Genomic DNA, 16670 nt, shown 5'->3' with positions numbered 1-16670 from the left:
AGGTAGGCAGCACGTGAAGCTTCAGCCCCGCAGCAGAGACACACCCAAACCTTCCAACGGGCAGCGCTGGTTACGGAACGGCGGTTCAGAGCCCGGAACCCAACCCGATGCCCCCGCCTCCCACGCTGCGTCGGGGGCGGGGTGGGCGGGGCTCTGGGCGCCGGCGAACGGCGTGCGACGAGCAAGGGGCGGGGCCAGGGGCGGAGCGGAGCGCGCATGCGCGGTCGCCTTTGTGTGGGTCGAGCAGCAGCGGCGGCGGCGGCAGTGGCGGTCCCACTGGCAGGCGGGCAAGAGGGGAGTCCGGGCGGCGTCCGGCGTGGGAGCCGGGGGACCACGATGGTAAAGAAGCGGAAAGGCCGCGTTGTGATCGACTCAGACACGGAAGACAGCGGCAGCGACGAGAACCTGGATCAGGTGAGGGCAGGCCGCGGAGGCGCGGGCCAGCGGAGCGGGAGAGCTGAGTCCTGGCCACGGTAGTCGGGAGCCGGTCGGGCCCCGGGCCTCCTGGCCGGAGCGCCCGGCCTGCCTCGTGTCCTGAACGCCCGCTGCCGCCCCTTTCTGCTCTCCCCACAGTGCCCGCGGCTCTTGGAGTCTGGCCGGGGCCTGGAGACAGAGCCCCGAGGACTTGGCGCCTTGGGTGGGGAGGCGGGGCAGGGGCCAGGCTAGTGGGCCTCGGGCTCGGGGGACTCGAGGGGTCCTTGGTCTGCCAGGGCCAGATCGGGGCGGCAGGCTGCAGGCCAGGCGATCCGGGCACGGATAGGAAGTATCGCCCGCCAACCCGGGAGACTGGGAGGTTTTGGAGGAGGTGCAAGGGTGATCGTGGGGCGGTGTGGGGGAGGGAGGCCGAGAAGGTGCAAGCTCTGGAAGATGAAGTTTTTCAGACAAGGGTGTGAACAGAGAGGAGGGGAACCTCTGTCGTGCTTGGCGAGGAATACGTAGCTGTGGACACGAATCTGTTTGGCAGCTAGGGTCGTTTGTGTTTGAGAAGGGTCTCTGTTGAGATGTCAGACCCAAGACGGCTCATGGGAGGAGGAAAGAGGGCATAAGTGGAGAAATATCTAGGGCGTCATGGAGAGAGTGTGGCGGGGCCTCTTGGCCCTTTTCATGCAGCATCCCAGAATTCTTTCTACTTGAAAGATGTACAGGAGACATTGAAACTAACTTTTGGTCTCACTGTCTTGGGGGTGCTTGAACTGTTATATACTCTAGAAAATACTGTGGGGAGGAAGCTGTCCTTTGTAGCAGTGCTCCAGTGATACCAGAAGATACAAAGAGAGTTTTTCCCCACACTTTGTGAACAAATGATATAAAGAAAGGATATGCAAGAGATAATAGTTCTATAAGTTGAGTAGAGAGAGTACTGAACTTAGAATCTGAAATTTTTGAGTTCTAGGCTGGGCTATGTTGTTTTCTAGCTATGTATCTTGGGCCATAACAGTAAAGTCTAGATAAAACATCAGCCTTGGGCTTCCCTGGTGGCGCAGTGGTTGAGAGTCCGCCTAACGATGCAGGGGACACGGGTTCGTGCCCCGGTCCGGGAAGATCCCACATGCCACGGAGCGGCTGCGCCCTTGAGCCATGGCCGCTGAGCCTGCGCGTCCAGAGCCTGTTGCTCGGCAACGGGAGAGGCCATAACAGAGGCCCGCGTACCGCAAAAAAACCCAAAACATCAGCCTTGTGTATCTGATTGAGTTATTATAAAGGATTAAGTATTTGTAAGAATTAATGTTGGGGGCTTCCCTGATGGCACAGTGGTTAAGAATCCGCCTGCCAATGCAGGGGACAGGGGTTCGATCCCTGGTCCGGGAAGATCCCGCATGCCACCGGAAAACTAAGCCCGTGAGCCACAACTACTGAGCCTGCGCTCTAGAGCCTGCGAACCACAACTACTGAAGCCCGCGCGCCTAGAGCCCGTGCTCCGCAACAAGAGATGCCACCACAATGAGAAGCCCGTGCACCATAACGGCAGAATAGCCGCCGTTCGCCGCAACTAGAGAAAGCCCGCGCACAGCAACGAAGACCCAACGCAGCCAAAAATCAATAGCTAAAATAAATTTATTTTTTAAAAAGAGAATTAGGGCTTCCCTGCTGGCGCAGTGGTTGAGAGTCCGCCTGCCGATAGAGGGGACACGGGTTCATGCCCTGGTCCGGGAGGATCCCGCATGCTGCAGAGTGGCTGGGCCTGTGGGCCGTGGCCGCTGGGTCTTGCGCGTACGGAGCCTGTGCACCACAACGGGAGAGGCTGCAACAGTGAGAGGCCCGCATACTGAAAAAAAAAAAAAAAAAAAAAGAATTAATGTTGGTACAAGCACTTAGAAACTAAAGCATTTCTATAAATGACTTCTTGGGAGTCCTTTGTATTAGGTCAGAGGTCTCAGAAATTAAATATTAGGACATGAAGGAGGAGGACTTTAAGAAAGAGGGACTGAAGATGTGTTGAAGAAAAGAGGGCTGTTTTGAAAATGGTGGTATGGAGGTGGGAGGTGGGGAGTAGTGGGGCCTGTGGAGAAGTATAAAAGGGATAGACACCTTGTTATGGGATAGGAAGTAAAAGGTAAATTGAAAATGTTCTCACCCGGAAGACTCCTGAAATTTATAAAAAATATTTTTAAAAATTGTTTTTTAAATTAATTTATTATTTATTTATTTTTGCCTGCATTGGGTCTTCGTTGCTGTGCGCAGGCTTTTCTCTAGTTGTGGCGAGCGGGAGTTACTCTTTGTTGTGGTGCGTGGGTTTCTCATCACGGTCGGTGGCTTCCCTTTGTTGGGGAGCCCGGGCTCTAGGCACGCGGGCTTCAGTAGTTGTGGCACGTGGGCTCAGTAGTTGTGGCTTGCGGGCTCTAGAGCGCAGGCTCAGTAGTTGTGGCACATGGGCTTAGTTGCTCCGCAGCACGTGGGATCTTCCCGGGCCAGGGATCAAACCCATGTTCCCTGCATCCGCAGGTAGATTCTTAACCACTGCGCCACCAGGGAAGCCCCTTCCCCATTTTAGGTATGAGGAAAATGGGGGTTGAAGATGTAACTTATCTAAATTCACACAACTTGTTAGTGGCATTTCAACCCAAATCTGTACAACTACAAGGCCTATACTCTTTCCACTATATTAACTTAATCTGTTTTTAATATTGCAAAATGAAAATGATGTTTCACAGCCATTTTCTGTGTTGCTAGAATTCATGTTTGTAAAGTATATTGAATAGTTTAGAGAAAATTGATACATCAGTTTAAAAAATTATTTGGGGGACTTCCTTGGTGAAGCACTCTTAAGTCACCTGTTCTGATGATGCATGAACTAAGCTGTAAATTATTCTGTCTTTGGTGATTTTCCACAGAAGTCTGATGTATGAAATGAGTTGAGAGCTTCCTTTTGTAGTAGAGATTTTTCTGATCCACAGAAAGCTTTTCCAAAGTGGGAACTAGAGGGATTGCAACTTTAAACCCAACTTTATCTATTTGTAAAAAGAAATTAGCATAAAATTTGTAAGTAATACCTAATGCATTTTAACAGCAATTTCAACTTCCTCCTTTTCAAACTACTCATTGGCGTTCTTTTATCAGATGGGAACCAGATCAGAATTCCCTTTTCCTGCGCATCCTAACAGGCACTAGTGCCTTCTCTATATGTTCAGCACTGTGTGAGGCTCTCAGAGGAATCAAAAAGATCTATGCTCTCTAGAAGATCTCCCAGAGATCTTTAGCAGAAGTTCAAAGTCAGCCTAGTTTTGGGGTCTTTAGGACTCCTCTGAGCAAAATTAATGCATTCTGGACCTTTCCTTACCAAGGTGCCTTGGACTACTCCATCTAGTTCTGGGTCTTCTTTGGGGGGTATAACATTGTATTTGCTGTCTAGTGGAAAAGAACAAACCATGACAAATCTCTGAGTGTCAAGTGTGAGAGTAGAGCACAGTTAATAAGGAGATCCTTTGTCTCTGAGTTTTCCAGGTGGGAATCTAAGCCATTATGTCAGAAATATTACCTCCAAGTTAGTCCTTAGCCTTCTACATTGGCTTTTCCTGGTGGTGAGAGGAGGAACATGTGTGTCAGAAACTGCTTGGGTTGCTTGTTTAAGATGTACTTTGCAGGGGCTCCCTGCAAAGGCTCCCAGACCTACTGAATCACTCTCTAGGGACTCTCTCCTCTGCATTTTTACCAGGTACAGCCCAGGTACTTATTTGTGTTAAACACTGAGACCACTGTCTGTATGCAAGTTAATCTTTTAGTAAGACACTGTAAGTAGTTTGGGAGAGAAATAGCTTCCTGTCTCAGCCATAGTGTGTGCACATATAAGCAAAAGAACTTAACAGAGATGTTCAAAGTGGCAAAGCTGCTGGTTTTTCTAAATCCCTGAAGCTGTTTGAATTGTTGGGATGATTTTTTTTTTGAGGCCTGTTTCTTTTTTCCCTTCCTTCTTCTTGGTGGGAAGAGGTATGTAGTAACTGAATTGGAGTCCTTTAAAATTTGTTTTAACTTTCAAAGGTTTTAAAAACTCAGACCTTTGAGAATTTGAAGGATTTATTTTAACATATGACCTGATAGTGACCTTATTTTTTTATGTTGGCCACACCCTTTCTTCAACATTTCAGAATTGCAAATCATGGAGATACTTGCTTTTGGTGCTTCTTGGAAAAAAATAACAGAATTTGAGCCAAACCTAGGCTTTTTTACCCCACCACGTACCTCCACGGAGATAACATGTGCACTCTTTATGGAATAATATCTATGCAGTGGGTGCTATAACATGAAAAGCATCCAAGATAATAAAGGAATCAGAGTTGTCTATTCAGATAAATACAACTCAGTATTTATAAAAACTTTACTCTGCCATTTTCAAGAGAAAAAGAGCTACATGCATACTGGGCTGCTTTATTTCATAATTTCCATCCTTATTTAAAATGGGGATTGTGTTGTCCTGTCCTCTTTTTCTATGCTCATTTTATTGAAGTAACCATAAATTAAAAATTTTTTGAAACAATAGGCCCCTAAGTATTTTCTAGGAGTTATTTTTAGACATTATGTGTTAAAAGAGCATTGTTATAAAGTATCCTTCCATAAACCTTCCCCACAAAAGGTGGGAAATTAAAAAGTTGTGCTTCTCACCTAAGTGTCCATCGACAGATGAATGGATAAAGAAGATGTGGCACATATATACAATGGAATATTACTTGGCCATAAAAGGAAATGAAATTGAGTTATTTGTAGTGAGATGGATGGACCTAGAGACTGACATACAGAGTGAAGTAAGTTAGAAAGAGAAAAACAAATACCGTATGCTAACACATATATATGGAATCTAAAAAAAAAAAGGTTCTGAAGAACCTAGGGGCAGGACAGGAATAAAGATGGAGACGTAGAGAATGGACTTGAGGACACGGGGAGGGGGAAGGGTAAGTTGGGACAAGTGAGAGAGTGGCATGAACATTCATACACTACCAAATGTAAAATAGCTAGTGGGAAGCAGCCGCATAGCACAGGGAGATCAGCTCTGTGTTCTGTGACCACCTAGAGGGGTGGGATACGGAGGGTGGGAGGGAGACGCAAGAGGGAGGAGATATGGAGATACATGTATACGTATAGCTGATTCACTTTGTTATAAAGCAGAAACTAACACACCATTATAAAGCAATTATACTTCAATAAAGATGTTAAAAAAATAAAAAATAAAAGTTGTGCTTCTCATTGATAAAGTCTTTTTACATTAGATCAGAGTTTGAAGTCTAGGATGAACTTGTGAGAAGTGTTGGGTTAACTTGTGAAGTTTTAAATTTGTGTCATAATGTTGCATCTAGCCTGATGTAACTCATCTGCCAATTTCACTTGATTTTCTTTTACAAGTAGTGCAGGGAAAATTGAGTCCCATGGGACCTTTAACAGAGAGGCTTTCAGGAAAAATTCAAAACCTATCTTTCAACACTGGTTCTCTTGGTGTACTTATTTGCTCCCTAGACTGTAAGTTCCCCAAGGGCAAAGATTGTTTTTTTTACTCTTTCAACAAATGTGTTAGACAGAGCGAGGCAATAGGGCTATTGGGTGAACAAAATCGAAGCAGTTTCTACCTTCAAGGAGCTTAGGGGGTGGGGGCAGAGGGAGAGACAGGGGCAGGCATTGCTCAGAGAGTCATTTCCTTATACTTGCGTTACAGGCTATGAAGGAAGAGCAAGGATGCTGTGAGAGTTTGACCAGGGACTCTATGCTTGCCTGATGGGAGTGACATTTAAACTGAGATCTGGAATATGGGTTAGGGATAAGGAGATAGGAGACTGAAGAGTACAGGGACATGTGACTGTTCATGGTTGAGGGACCAAAATGTACAAAAGCATTGAGGCAGGAAGGACCTAGCACCCTCATGAAACTGAAAGAAGCAGAGTGACTGGGACATCACTAGTTGGAGGGAGAGTGGTACAAATGAAGCTGCAGAAGTAGACTGTTTGGACCCTTTGAGGATGGAAAAGCCAGTTTAGTGAATCACAACCAGTGTTAAAAATAAAAACAAAATTGAATCAAATAGAAAAAAAATCATATGTCAGACCTAGTAAAGATAAGTATTGTTTCATAAAACTTGTGTTTCACATATATGTATGTATGTATATACAGGATCATAAGGTATAATTTATCTTTCTGTGGGCTGGGGTTAAAAAGACGTTTTAAGCCACTGGCAGGTCCAGGTTGGCAATAGTAAGGACTGTGGACTTTATTCTGAGGGTAATGAGAAACCACTGAAGGATTTTAAGCTGAAAGAGGTGTTCCAACTTGTCTTTTGAAAAGTTTTCCCAGGCTGCTATGTGGAGAGTAATCTGGAGAAGGGACACTGGTTAGATGGCAGATAGAGGAGTCCAGGTGAGAGATGGTGGAGAGCATAAGTTCCATTAGAATGGAAGCTCCAAGAGGGCAAGACTGTTTGTTCAATGTAGTATCCCTGCATCTAGAACAGTGCCTGGCCTGCAGCATATACCTTGTCAGTATTTGTTGAATGAATGCCTGACTTGGACTGGTGTAGTTATAGAGACGACAGAAGGTGGGTTAATTGGACATAATATTCATGCTGTAAAACTGAGAGGATTTGATGACTGGTTGGATGTTGAGGGTGAGGAAGAGGAGATTCTGGCATGAGGTGGGGAACCCTGGAGGAAGATCAGGTTTAAAGGTGAAGAGCATGTGTTCAGTCTTGTATGTATAGAGATTAAAGTTGTCTATGAAATACTCAAGTAGAGACATTTAAGTACGTAGTTGAAAATAATGCCTGCCTGACACAGAGGAGACAATAAATCTTTGTTGAATAAGCAAATGCTGCTTGGCATATCCACAGTAGAAAGTTAGATTCTAACTTTTCTGATTATAGTAGTATTACTTAGAGGTAAAGGGACACTGTCAGATTGGGAGTTCTTGCTTTAGCCCCTCTGCTGTAATACTGAAACCTCTTCTATAAGGCATGGAAATGTGCATTCATTAGAAAGTGTATTAGAAGAGGGAACCAAGTAAAAACAAGTAACAGTAGCAGAATTTAAAAAAAAAATTTTAATGTACCTTTTATTTTGAATGTGTTGAAAACTGGTTTTATTTTATCAATTCTATGACATTGTGGGCATTTATATAACTCAGTATTTTATCTGTAATTATAATCACTTTGCTAGAAATTGGAAAGGGAAGTTGCCACATTTCATGCCAGTCATGTGAAATGTAAAGGAATGTTACACTGTCACTTTGGAATTACTACTTCAGAAGGGTTTTTGTGTGTATGTTCATTGTTTTGGTTTGTTTTCTTTTGTTTTTTTTAATGATAAAAATAGTACATGCTTGTTGAAACAGTTCCAGTGAAACAAAAATACCTCCCTGTTCCACAAACGTATATGCGCGCAATGGCTCTGTTCTTACTCCTGAAAAATAACCAGTGTCCACTGTTGGAATGATGTTCTTCAATCAAAAATTTTGATATAAAAGAAATAATAGAAAATAATGTCTCAGATTTAAACCTCTATGAATTACTACTCTTTTCTTAGCTTCTCTCAAGTCCTCCCACTTCTCTGTGTCCCTGTGGCTTCTTACCTTGTCCAGGTCACCATTCACTCTGATGACCCTGCTGTGGACTCCTCTCTGCACTTCCTCCCTGGCCCTGTAATCTGTTCCTCTGTCAGTCAGAGTGCTATTTTAAAAACCCTCAGGGGATGGTTACTTTCCTGCTTAAAACCATTTGATGGCTCCCCACTGCCTTCAAATAAAATTCATTTTCCTGATCCTGCTGTATAAACCTGGGAATGATGTGGTTTCTTCTTACCTTTAACCTGCCTCATTCCATCACCCCCACCCCCACCCCCACCCCCTGTCCCCTTGCCTATGAAGCTCTAATCACCCTGGTTCCCTTTTAGTTCTTTGGTTAAGCCAAGCTATTGCCAATTTTAGGGCCGTATCCTTTTTTTAATATATAAATTTATTTATTTATGTATTTATTTTTGGCTGTGTTGGGTCTTCGTTGCTGCATGAGGGCTTTCTCTAGTTGCGGCAAGTGAGGGCTACTCTTCCTTGCGGTGCATGGGCTTCTGATTGTGGTGGCTTCTTTTGTGGAGCATGGGCTCTAGGCGCGCAGGCTTCAGTAGTGGCATGCAGGATCAGTAGTTGTGGCTCACGGGCTCTAGAGTGCAGGCTCAGTAGTTGTGGCTTGCGGGCTTAGTTGCTACAGGGCATGTGGAATCTTCCTGGACCAGGGATCAAACCCGTGTCTCCTGCATTGGCAGACGGACTCTCAACCACTAGAGAAGTCCAGTGCCTTATCTATTCTATCTGAAGACTTCTATCCAGAAGACTGCACCCCTGTGTCTTCCCCCCCGTTTCTAGTCTCAACCTAAATACCATTGCCTCAGAGAAGGCTTCCCACAATCACCCTATTGCAGATAGGTACCCCACTCACTTTGATTCACTTCCTTCTTAGCACTTATCACTAGATATACTTGTTTCTTTACCTGTTTATTGTCTGTCTCCCTCTTTTGATTTTATTTATTTATTTTAAAATTTTTATTGGAGTATAATTGATTTACAATGTGTTAGTTTCAGGTTAGTACAGCAAAGTGAATCAGTTATACATATACACCCTCACTTGATTTTAAATTCTGTGAGGTCAAGGACTATGTATCTCTTATTCCTGACTTTCTACCCACAGCTTGGTATATAGTAGGTACTGGTAGCAGGGGAACTATCTGTCCTGCTTGCCAGGAACTGAGTTTCCCAGAATTCAGGACTTTCAGTGCTAAAACCAGGACAGTCCTAAGCAAACCAAGATGTTTGGTCACCCTAGATGGTAGTAATCACTTGCATTCGTTGTATTTGTGGAATGAATATGTGAAAAAGAGCTCAGCATGCTAATTAGCTATAAAAAACCTCTGAGGTTTATCCATTTGGGCTTTTATTCTCCTTTTTTGGGGTGCAGAATCTGTATCCCACTTTTGTGTGATCATGGGAGGTTTGATTAAAGAGATGAGATTTAATTTCCTTTAAGAAAGTAATTTCCTTTAAATACGTTTCTTTATTACAGATCGATCCCAACATGGCATTGCAAAAATACACTGTTTGTGAATGATGGGGTGGAGGAACTAAATCCTAAGGTTTATGAGTCTTCATATATTGATGGATTAGAATTCTAATTTTAACCAGAATAATACTATTTAAATAAATATTACCTTAGTGCAATTAGACTTGCAATTTGGCTGTCTAGTTTATTGTTAAATATGGTTTTCAAGCAATGTTAATGAAACTGCTCTAGAAGCCAGATGTGCCATCCTACACAGTCACCTATAGTGTGTTGGGCATTGGCATTACTCTCAGCAGATCTTTAGTTCAGCTTAAGTTTGATAAACCATGTGGGCACCCCACACAGCCATTTCATCCTAGAGGAATGCTGAGATAAGTAGGGGAGGTTTTCACTAGATGTGATGAAATACAAGGAGGATGGTGAGAGAGAACCACTGGACACACAGAAATGTCATCTCAACCAGTGTGGCACAGTGAAGTGGGGTAGCAGGAGAGAGCTGCAGAAGGACCTACCCCCTGTGCATGAATCAGTTTTAGATTGGCTTTTTTCAGTATTGGTGTTGGATAAATCAACCCCTACAGGTAACAAATCTGATGATCTCTTCATGTGTGGAGTGTTGGCAAGACCTTTCTGTTGCACATTAGTGTGTCCAGCTGTATTTATTAGCCCTCAGAATATAAAGGACTTGGGCTTCCTTGGTGGCACAGTGGTTAAGAATCTGCCTGCCAATGCAGGGGACACGGGTTCGAGCCCTGGTCCAGGAAGGTCCCATATGCCACGGAGCAACTAAGCCCTTGTGTCACAGCTACTGAGGCTGCGCTCTAGAGCCCGCGAGCTGCAACTACTGAAGCCCGCGTGCCTAGAGTCCGTGCTGCGCAACAAGAGAAGCCACTTCAATGAGAAGCCCATGCACCACAAGGAGGAGCAGCCCCTGCTCGCGGCAGCTAGAGAAAGCCCACACGCAACAATGAAGACCCAACGCAGCCAAAAATAATAAATAAATAAATTTATTTTAAAAAAAAGAATATAAAGGACTTAACTGTGAAGAGTAGCCTTGCCATGAGTTCCCCCAGTAACTTCCTATACAATTCTCAGCTTGTGGAAAGGGTATCTTTCACACTTTTTAAGAGGAAGGTCTTTGCTGTCTCTATACTATTGTTAATATGGTATTTAATGTGGTAGAAGAAGAAGGACTGTGCCTATCAGATGCAGTTGTTTGCTGATGGAGAGACATTTGTTAGGTTTTTAGTATAGAGTGGAATCTCTTTAACAGGAAGGTGATACTAACACATTAACACTTTAGTTACAGTAACTTTTAATGGATATCTACTGTTTGTAATATATCTACTGCTTGTTTCAGGAAAGGATTTGATTGCTAGCATATCCAAATCCCTGTTATAATGAGTTGGTATTAAAACAGACTTCTAGTGCATTTGTGAACCTCAAAGGGTCAGGAAGTACACTACTTACCAGAAGTCTTTCTAATTTTTATAAATTTGTATGAAGGTAATGTGGAAAAAAGATAATAGTAAAGGCCATACACAAATTACCATATAACCCAGCAGTACCACTCCTAGGTATTTATCCAAGTGAAATAAAAACTAATGTTTACACAAAAACCTGTACATGAACAAATAATTGCCCCAAGATGGAAACAACCCAAATGTTTTTCAACTGGCATATGGATAAAGTGTAGTGTATCCACACAATGGAATACTACTTTACAATAAAAAGTAACAAACTGGGGCTTCCCTGGTGGTGCAGTGTTGAGAATCTGCCTGCTAATGCAGGGAACACGGGTTCGAGCCCTGGTCTGGGAAGATCTCACATGCCGCAGAGCAACTAGGCCCGTGAGCCACAACTACTGAGCCTGCGCGTCTGGAGCCTGTGCTCCGCCACAAGAGAGGCCGCGACAGTGAGAGGCCCGCGCACCGCGATGAAGAGTGGCCCCCGCTTGCCACAACTAGAGAAAGCCCTCGCACAGAAACGAAGACCCAACACAGCCAAAAATAAAAATAAATAAATTAAAAGAAGGCTCAACGTTTAAAAAAAAAAAAAAGAAATCTGTCCCAAAAACTCAATATCACATTTAAGAAAAAAAAAGAAACAAACGGTTGATACCTGTCCAATCTCAAATGCATTATGCTAAGTAAGGAAACCAAATTCAAAAGACTACACACTATATGATTCCATTTATGTGATATTTTACAATAGGCAGATCTGTAGGGACAGAAAACAAGTATGTGATTGCCAGGGGGTGGAGGGAGAGATATGAAGAGCACTTACTTCCTGAAAAGACTTCAGATCATAAACACTCTACTTTTTCATACCAAAATGGTAACTCCTATTGACCAGTGCAAATTACAGCAAAATTTGGGGGGATGATGGAACTGTCCTATATCTTGATTGTGTGAGTGGTTCAACTGTATATATTTGTCAAACTCATAGAACCATCCATAAGAAAGGATAAAAGGTACTGTATGTAAATTACACCCTCAAGTTTTTAAAAGACTGTAAACACACAAACATTGCTGTAATTTGCATTTGGTCAATAGGAGTTACCATTTTGATGTGGAAAAAGTAGAGTGTTCTTATGATCTGAAGTCTTTTCAGGAAGTTAGTCTGCTAGCTCTATCTAAAGAAATGAGAAGAGTAACATTTCATTACTGCTTATGAAGAAGAGATGGTGTCAGCTGTTAATCTGAGAAGGTCATTTTCTCATTCTGGCCAAGGAGAGTATACTCCTAAAATAGAAAGACTGGAAGAAGAAAACATATTTTATAGCAGTCTCTTTTTAAAAAATTTGTCTTGGCACTTAACCTATAATTGTATAGCACTAACATCATCAAGGAATAATACTACTAGTATTTATTAGTTATATTTTTCTCTCTTTTGGCCCAAGGGGAAAATGTAAACCATGATTAAAATAGGAGCTAGGATTTTATCTGCCCTAGTTTGAATCCTGGTTCTCTCATGTACTAGCTGTATTACCTTGGGTGAGTTACTTAACCTCTCCTGCTCCTTAGTTTCTGTATCTTTAAATGGGGAAGATAACGATACTTACCTTAAGGCGGTTATGAAGATTAAATGTTAGATGCTTAGAAAAGTACCTGGCATCTAGTAAGTACAATATAATTGGGGGCTGGTATTGATATTAGCAGAAAGCAAGAACCAGAGTAAGTATCCTTTTGTTGTGTTTTTGAGTGACTGGACTGAGTTGGGGAGAAGTAACAGGAGAGGGAAACCATGTGAGAAAGCAAATCCTGGTTGTAGCCATGTCTTACTAAATAGCGTATCTCTTCTCCTTTAAACTCCCTTAAATCACCAGGACAAGGCAGAGGTGAATGGGAATATTGGGGTTGTCAAATTGGGATTCCCATGTAGAGGCCAGCATACTTACTGCTTGACCCTGGGTTCAGCACCAGAAATATACTTTTTTTTCCCCCCTGGTTTAGGCATCCAAAATTAAAAATGACCTCAGAAATTTGTAGTTTGTCAGCTTATTAAGAACAGCCCCACAAATGCCAATTATACCATGAGTTATATATAATAAGAGGGTGCTCAGAGTATTAGCTATACCAATAAGAACAGGGAGCAAATTACCTTTGTAGACATGGTTCGTATCGTATCAATTGCTGAGAATCAGTACTTCTGTAACTTACAGAGGAAATTCGGGGGTAGCCTCCAGTTTAGTTTTCTAGTCACTTTTCCATTTCAGACATACATTTCCCATTAAGAGTGAGGGAACAGATTTCTTTTGGCTGTGCCGTGCAGCTTGTGGGATCCTCGTTCCCTGACCAGGGATTGAACCCGGGCCCCCTACAGTGAAAGATCAGAGTCCTAACCACTGAACAGCCAGGGAATTCCAGACTTTGAAAGCATTTCTTTAGCACGAGTGCTGGCAGTTGGTCTGTTCATGTGACCAAAGTTCCCATGATGATGTCCTTCAAGTGAAACCACAAAGAAGGAGAAGAGATCTAGAGAAGGTGGGCATTTTATTATTTTTGGATATATTTTCTCTGTGAACAAAACTCACATGGCTACTTTTGCCCTCTCAGGAGCTCTTGTCCCTGGCAAAGCGGAAACGAAGTGACTCTGAAGAGAAGGAGCCGCCTGTTAGTCAGCCTGCAGCCTCCTCAGACTCGGAGACGTCTAACAGTGATGATGAGGTGGGTGTGGAGGGCTAGGCCTCTGGGACTAATGAGTGTTTGAGGGTCCTGAGTTGGTGACTCCTGGCAGCCTCTTTTCCTTAAACTGAGACCTTCCTGCCTAAGATCTATGTGAACTTCTTGGAAAGAAAATTGTGTATGAGAAGCTCTCGCATTGTGATGTTCTTTGTACTGCTGGTTACCTAGTGGGTACCTCTGCAGTGCATTCGTGGCCATTTTTAGTCTTTTATTTTCAGCCCTTTTGCAGAGGGAGCACAACTTGTTAGTCACCATCTCTTTTATTTTTTGTCACCCTTTTTTTTTGGTGGTATGCGGGCCTCTCACTGTTGTGGCCTCTCCCGTTGCGGAGCACAGGCTCCGGGCGCGCAGGCTCAGCGGCCATGGCTCACGGGCCCAGCCGCTCCGCGGCATGTGGGATCTTCCCGGACCAGGGCACGAAGCCGTGTCCCCTGCATCGGCAGGCGGACTCTCAACCACTGTGCCACCAGGGAAGCCCTTGTCACCTTTTTAATCCCACTTTTATGTTAGAAAAGAATATCAGTAATGCCTGATAAAGTATTAGTAGGAGATATTTTAGCAAGGTAAGAAGCTTTCTTTGGGTAGATGGAATCAACATCTCTCAGAGTAGTGGCATTAGCTTTTAATGAGAAACATCCAGCTGTTCATTGTTTAAGCTAAGGTGACTTTCCCAAACTGCTGCCTACCACCAAACAAGGCCCTGAAAGGTCCAGAACTTTAATGAAAGAGAGAGAGATTAGGGGAAAGGTCTTTGAAGCACTCCTACGTGTTCCTCATTTGATTTAAAATACTTTTTTTCCCTTAGTAATTTCCTGGGGGGAGGCCGGATATCATCTTTCTGTTTAATCTCTTACCCTGCAGTCTAGGAAAATATTTTTAACCGTGCACTAACAGTATTTTGTTTTAAAGTTCCTCTAAAGTAAAAAATGTTTTTTATTATAATGAAATTTAGTTAACAGCTAGAACAGTATTTACTAGTGCCCTACATATGCAGATTAGGAACGATTGCATTCTGATTGACTGTACTGATATTCTCTTAATCTTAAATAATTCAACAGACCTAAAATTGCTTTGATAGCAAGAGGTAGTGAATGTGTGAGTTTTATTCTTTTGTTTCATTTATTTTTCATGGAGGTACTATAATTCCTCTAAAATTGATAAAGTAACCCAGTCTGCTTAGAAAAACAGTGGATTTTATGAAATAATTTGCTTTGTTTTGTTTTTCTATTTTTAAAAAAATGCAAAGATAATACAGGAAAATCTTGAAATAATTCCCTTTCCCACTATTCCTACATCAACTCCTTTCATTTTCCATGTTTCAGAAGTCAGCTGCTATGGGATATTAAGTTTGAATCTGTGTTGTGTTTGGAATACCTTGTAACATGTTTATTGTCTTTGCACTTCCTTGAGATACAATCAATAACATCCTTTGAAGCATTTTGTTTTCCATATTCCTGTCATTAAATCACTCCTAAGTATGCAGTTGCTGTAGGGATTCCCTTCATCCTTTTGAGCTGCTTCTACCAGAAGGTCAAAGTATGTATCAACTCCACAGCATTAGAGAAGCCCAAAACTTGTGCTAGGGTAGATCCAGCGTCCATAAAAATGTTTACAGCTTAGGATTCCCTTTGTCACTCGCAGCTACTTAACCAAGTCTGAGAGTCTTCACCTTAGAATGCTACCAGCTACTTATGTACTTTTTGGAGAAAAAGCTGACAGGCAAGCCGTACCCTGTCTAGTGGGGATTGAGAGTTTGCGTAACTTTCCTCCCAAGGTTCTTAGTTCTTGCTACTGCCTCCAAGTGCCAGCCCCCTGGCCCACTGGCTTCTGGCAGTTCTACTCTAGTCCCTCCTCACCCTGCACTGGGAATTGCAGTCTCTATATCATGGCCATTCTGAAAAGAGCCTGTTTTTTGGTCTGCATTATCACTTTCTGGCCCAGGCTACTAGCTTAAGCACAGAGCACCCCAAAGTTAGGGTAAATACTTCATTATTTTGGACAATTAAGAAAATCTTTAAAAAAAAAATCCTACCAGCCACTAGAGAAATCAGTGGTATTGTAAACTCAGATTTATGGCTGCCATAGAGATATTTTAGAGTGGGTAGGGGACTTCTGAGAGATCCTTAGAATACAGTGTTTGAGACAGAGGCTCTTGGGTTTTTTTCTCTCTCATAATGAATATTCATACATCTTTGTAGGTGAAACCCATATACTGAAATAATTTGCTATGTTTTCTAGTTTCTGCTATGGGTTTAATATCCTTATTACCTACGAACTAGCCTTTTAGAAATTTGGTTGTTAAAATGTCAGTTCTCAGTCAGATGGAGCTTGCTTGTACTAGAAGCTACTCTGGAGTTTTTTCAAATACACCTCCCAACCCTTTTCCCCTCCCACATGACTCTTATTTATTGTCATTCATGATGCTGAATACAGGTAGAAAGAAGTATGTTGTTCTCCTCAGATTTGCTAGGACAGAAAACTAGGCAGGAACAACTGATTTAGGAGGTTAATGGGTAGTTTGTTTTAAGGAGAGACATGCACTGACTTTAGAACAAGAAGATATCTAGCTAATTTTTGGGGTTGGGGAGGGGGACACAGAAGTTATGAAAGTTTCCTGTCCAGAAAAAAGTGGGTGCATTGGTTATTAAGTGTAAGGCTCAATTAGGGGGAATTCCTTGGTGGTCCAGTGGTTAGGACTCTGTGCTTTCATTGCCAAGGGCCCGGGTTCAATCTTTGGTCAGGGAACTAACATCCACAAGCTGTGCCGCATGGCAAAAAAAAAAAGGTTCAATTAAGGAGAGAATAGTAGATATCTTGTGAATTATTCTCAGTCGTATCTTAGGCACATGAGAAGTAGAACTCTTTCTGTAAGGTTTACATTGACCAAGCCTGGGAAATTGGAAAGCACAACCTCAGTGGTAGGTTATAATGCTGTGGTGTGGCATTTTGGTGCTGTCGCTTCCTGT

At 42.9% G+C, this 16670-nt stretch overlaps 1 protein-coding gene across 1 annotated transcript in view; it reads left to right on the top strand.

The window, feature by feature from the left end:
- The first annotated feature begins 216 nt into the window (after positions 1 to 216).
- The window catches only part of RTF1 (RTF1 homolog, Paf1/RNA polymerase II complex component), a 49223-nt gene continuing 32769 nt past the window's right edge, over positions 217 to 16670 (top strand). Inside the window, exons 1-2 of the mRNA XM_032623934.1 lie at positions 217 to 414; positions 13576 to 13686. Coding sequence (XP_032479825.1) covers positions 217 to 414; positions 13576 to 13686 — 309 coding nt within the window. The remainder of the gene's footprint in view (positions 415 to 13575; positions 13687 to 16670) is intronic.

Source organism: Phocoena sinus, chromosome 2 (genome assembly GCF_008692025.1).
Source record: "Phocoena sinus isolate mPhoSin1 chromosome 2, mPhoSin1.pri, whole genome shotgun sequence".
In the NCBI taxonomy this organism is placed as follows: domain Eukaryota; kingdom Metazoa; phylum Chordata; class Mammalia; order Artiodactyla; family Phocoenidae; genus Phocoena; species Phocoena sinus.
Note: the sequence above shows the minus strand (reverse complement) of the source record. Positions and strands in the feature narration are given on the sequence as shown.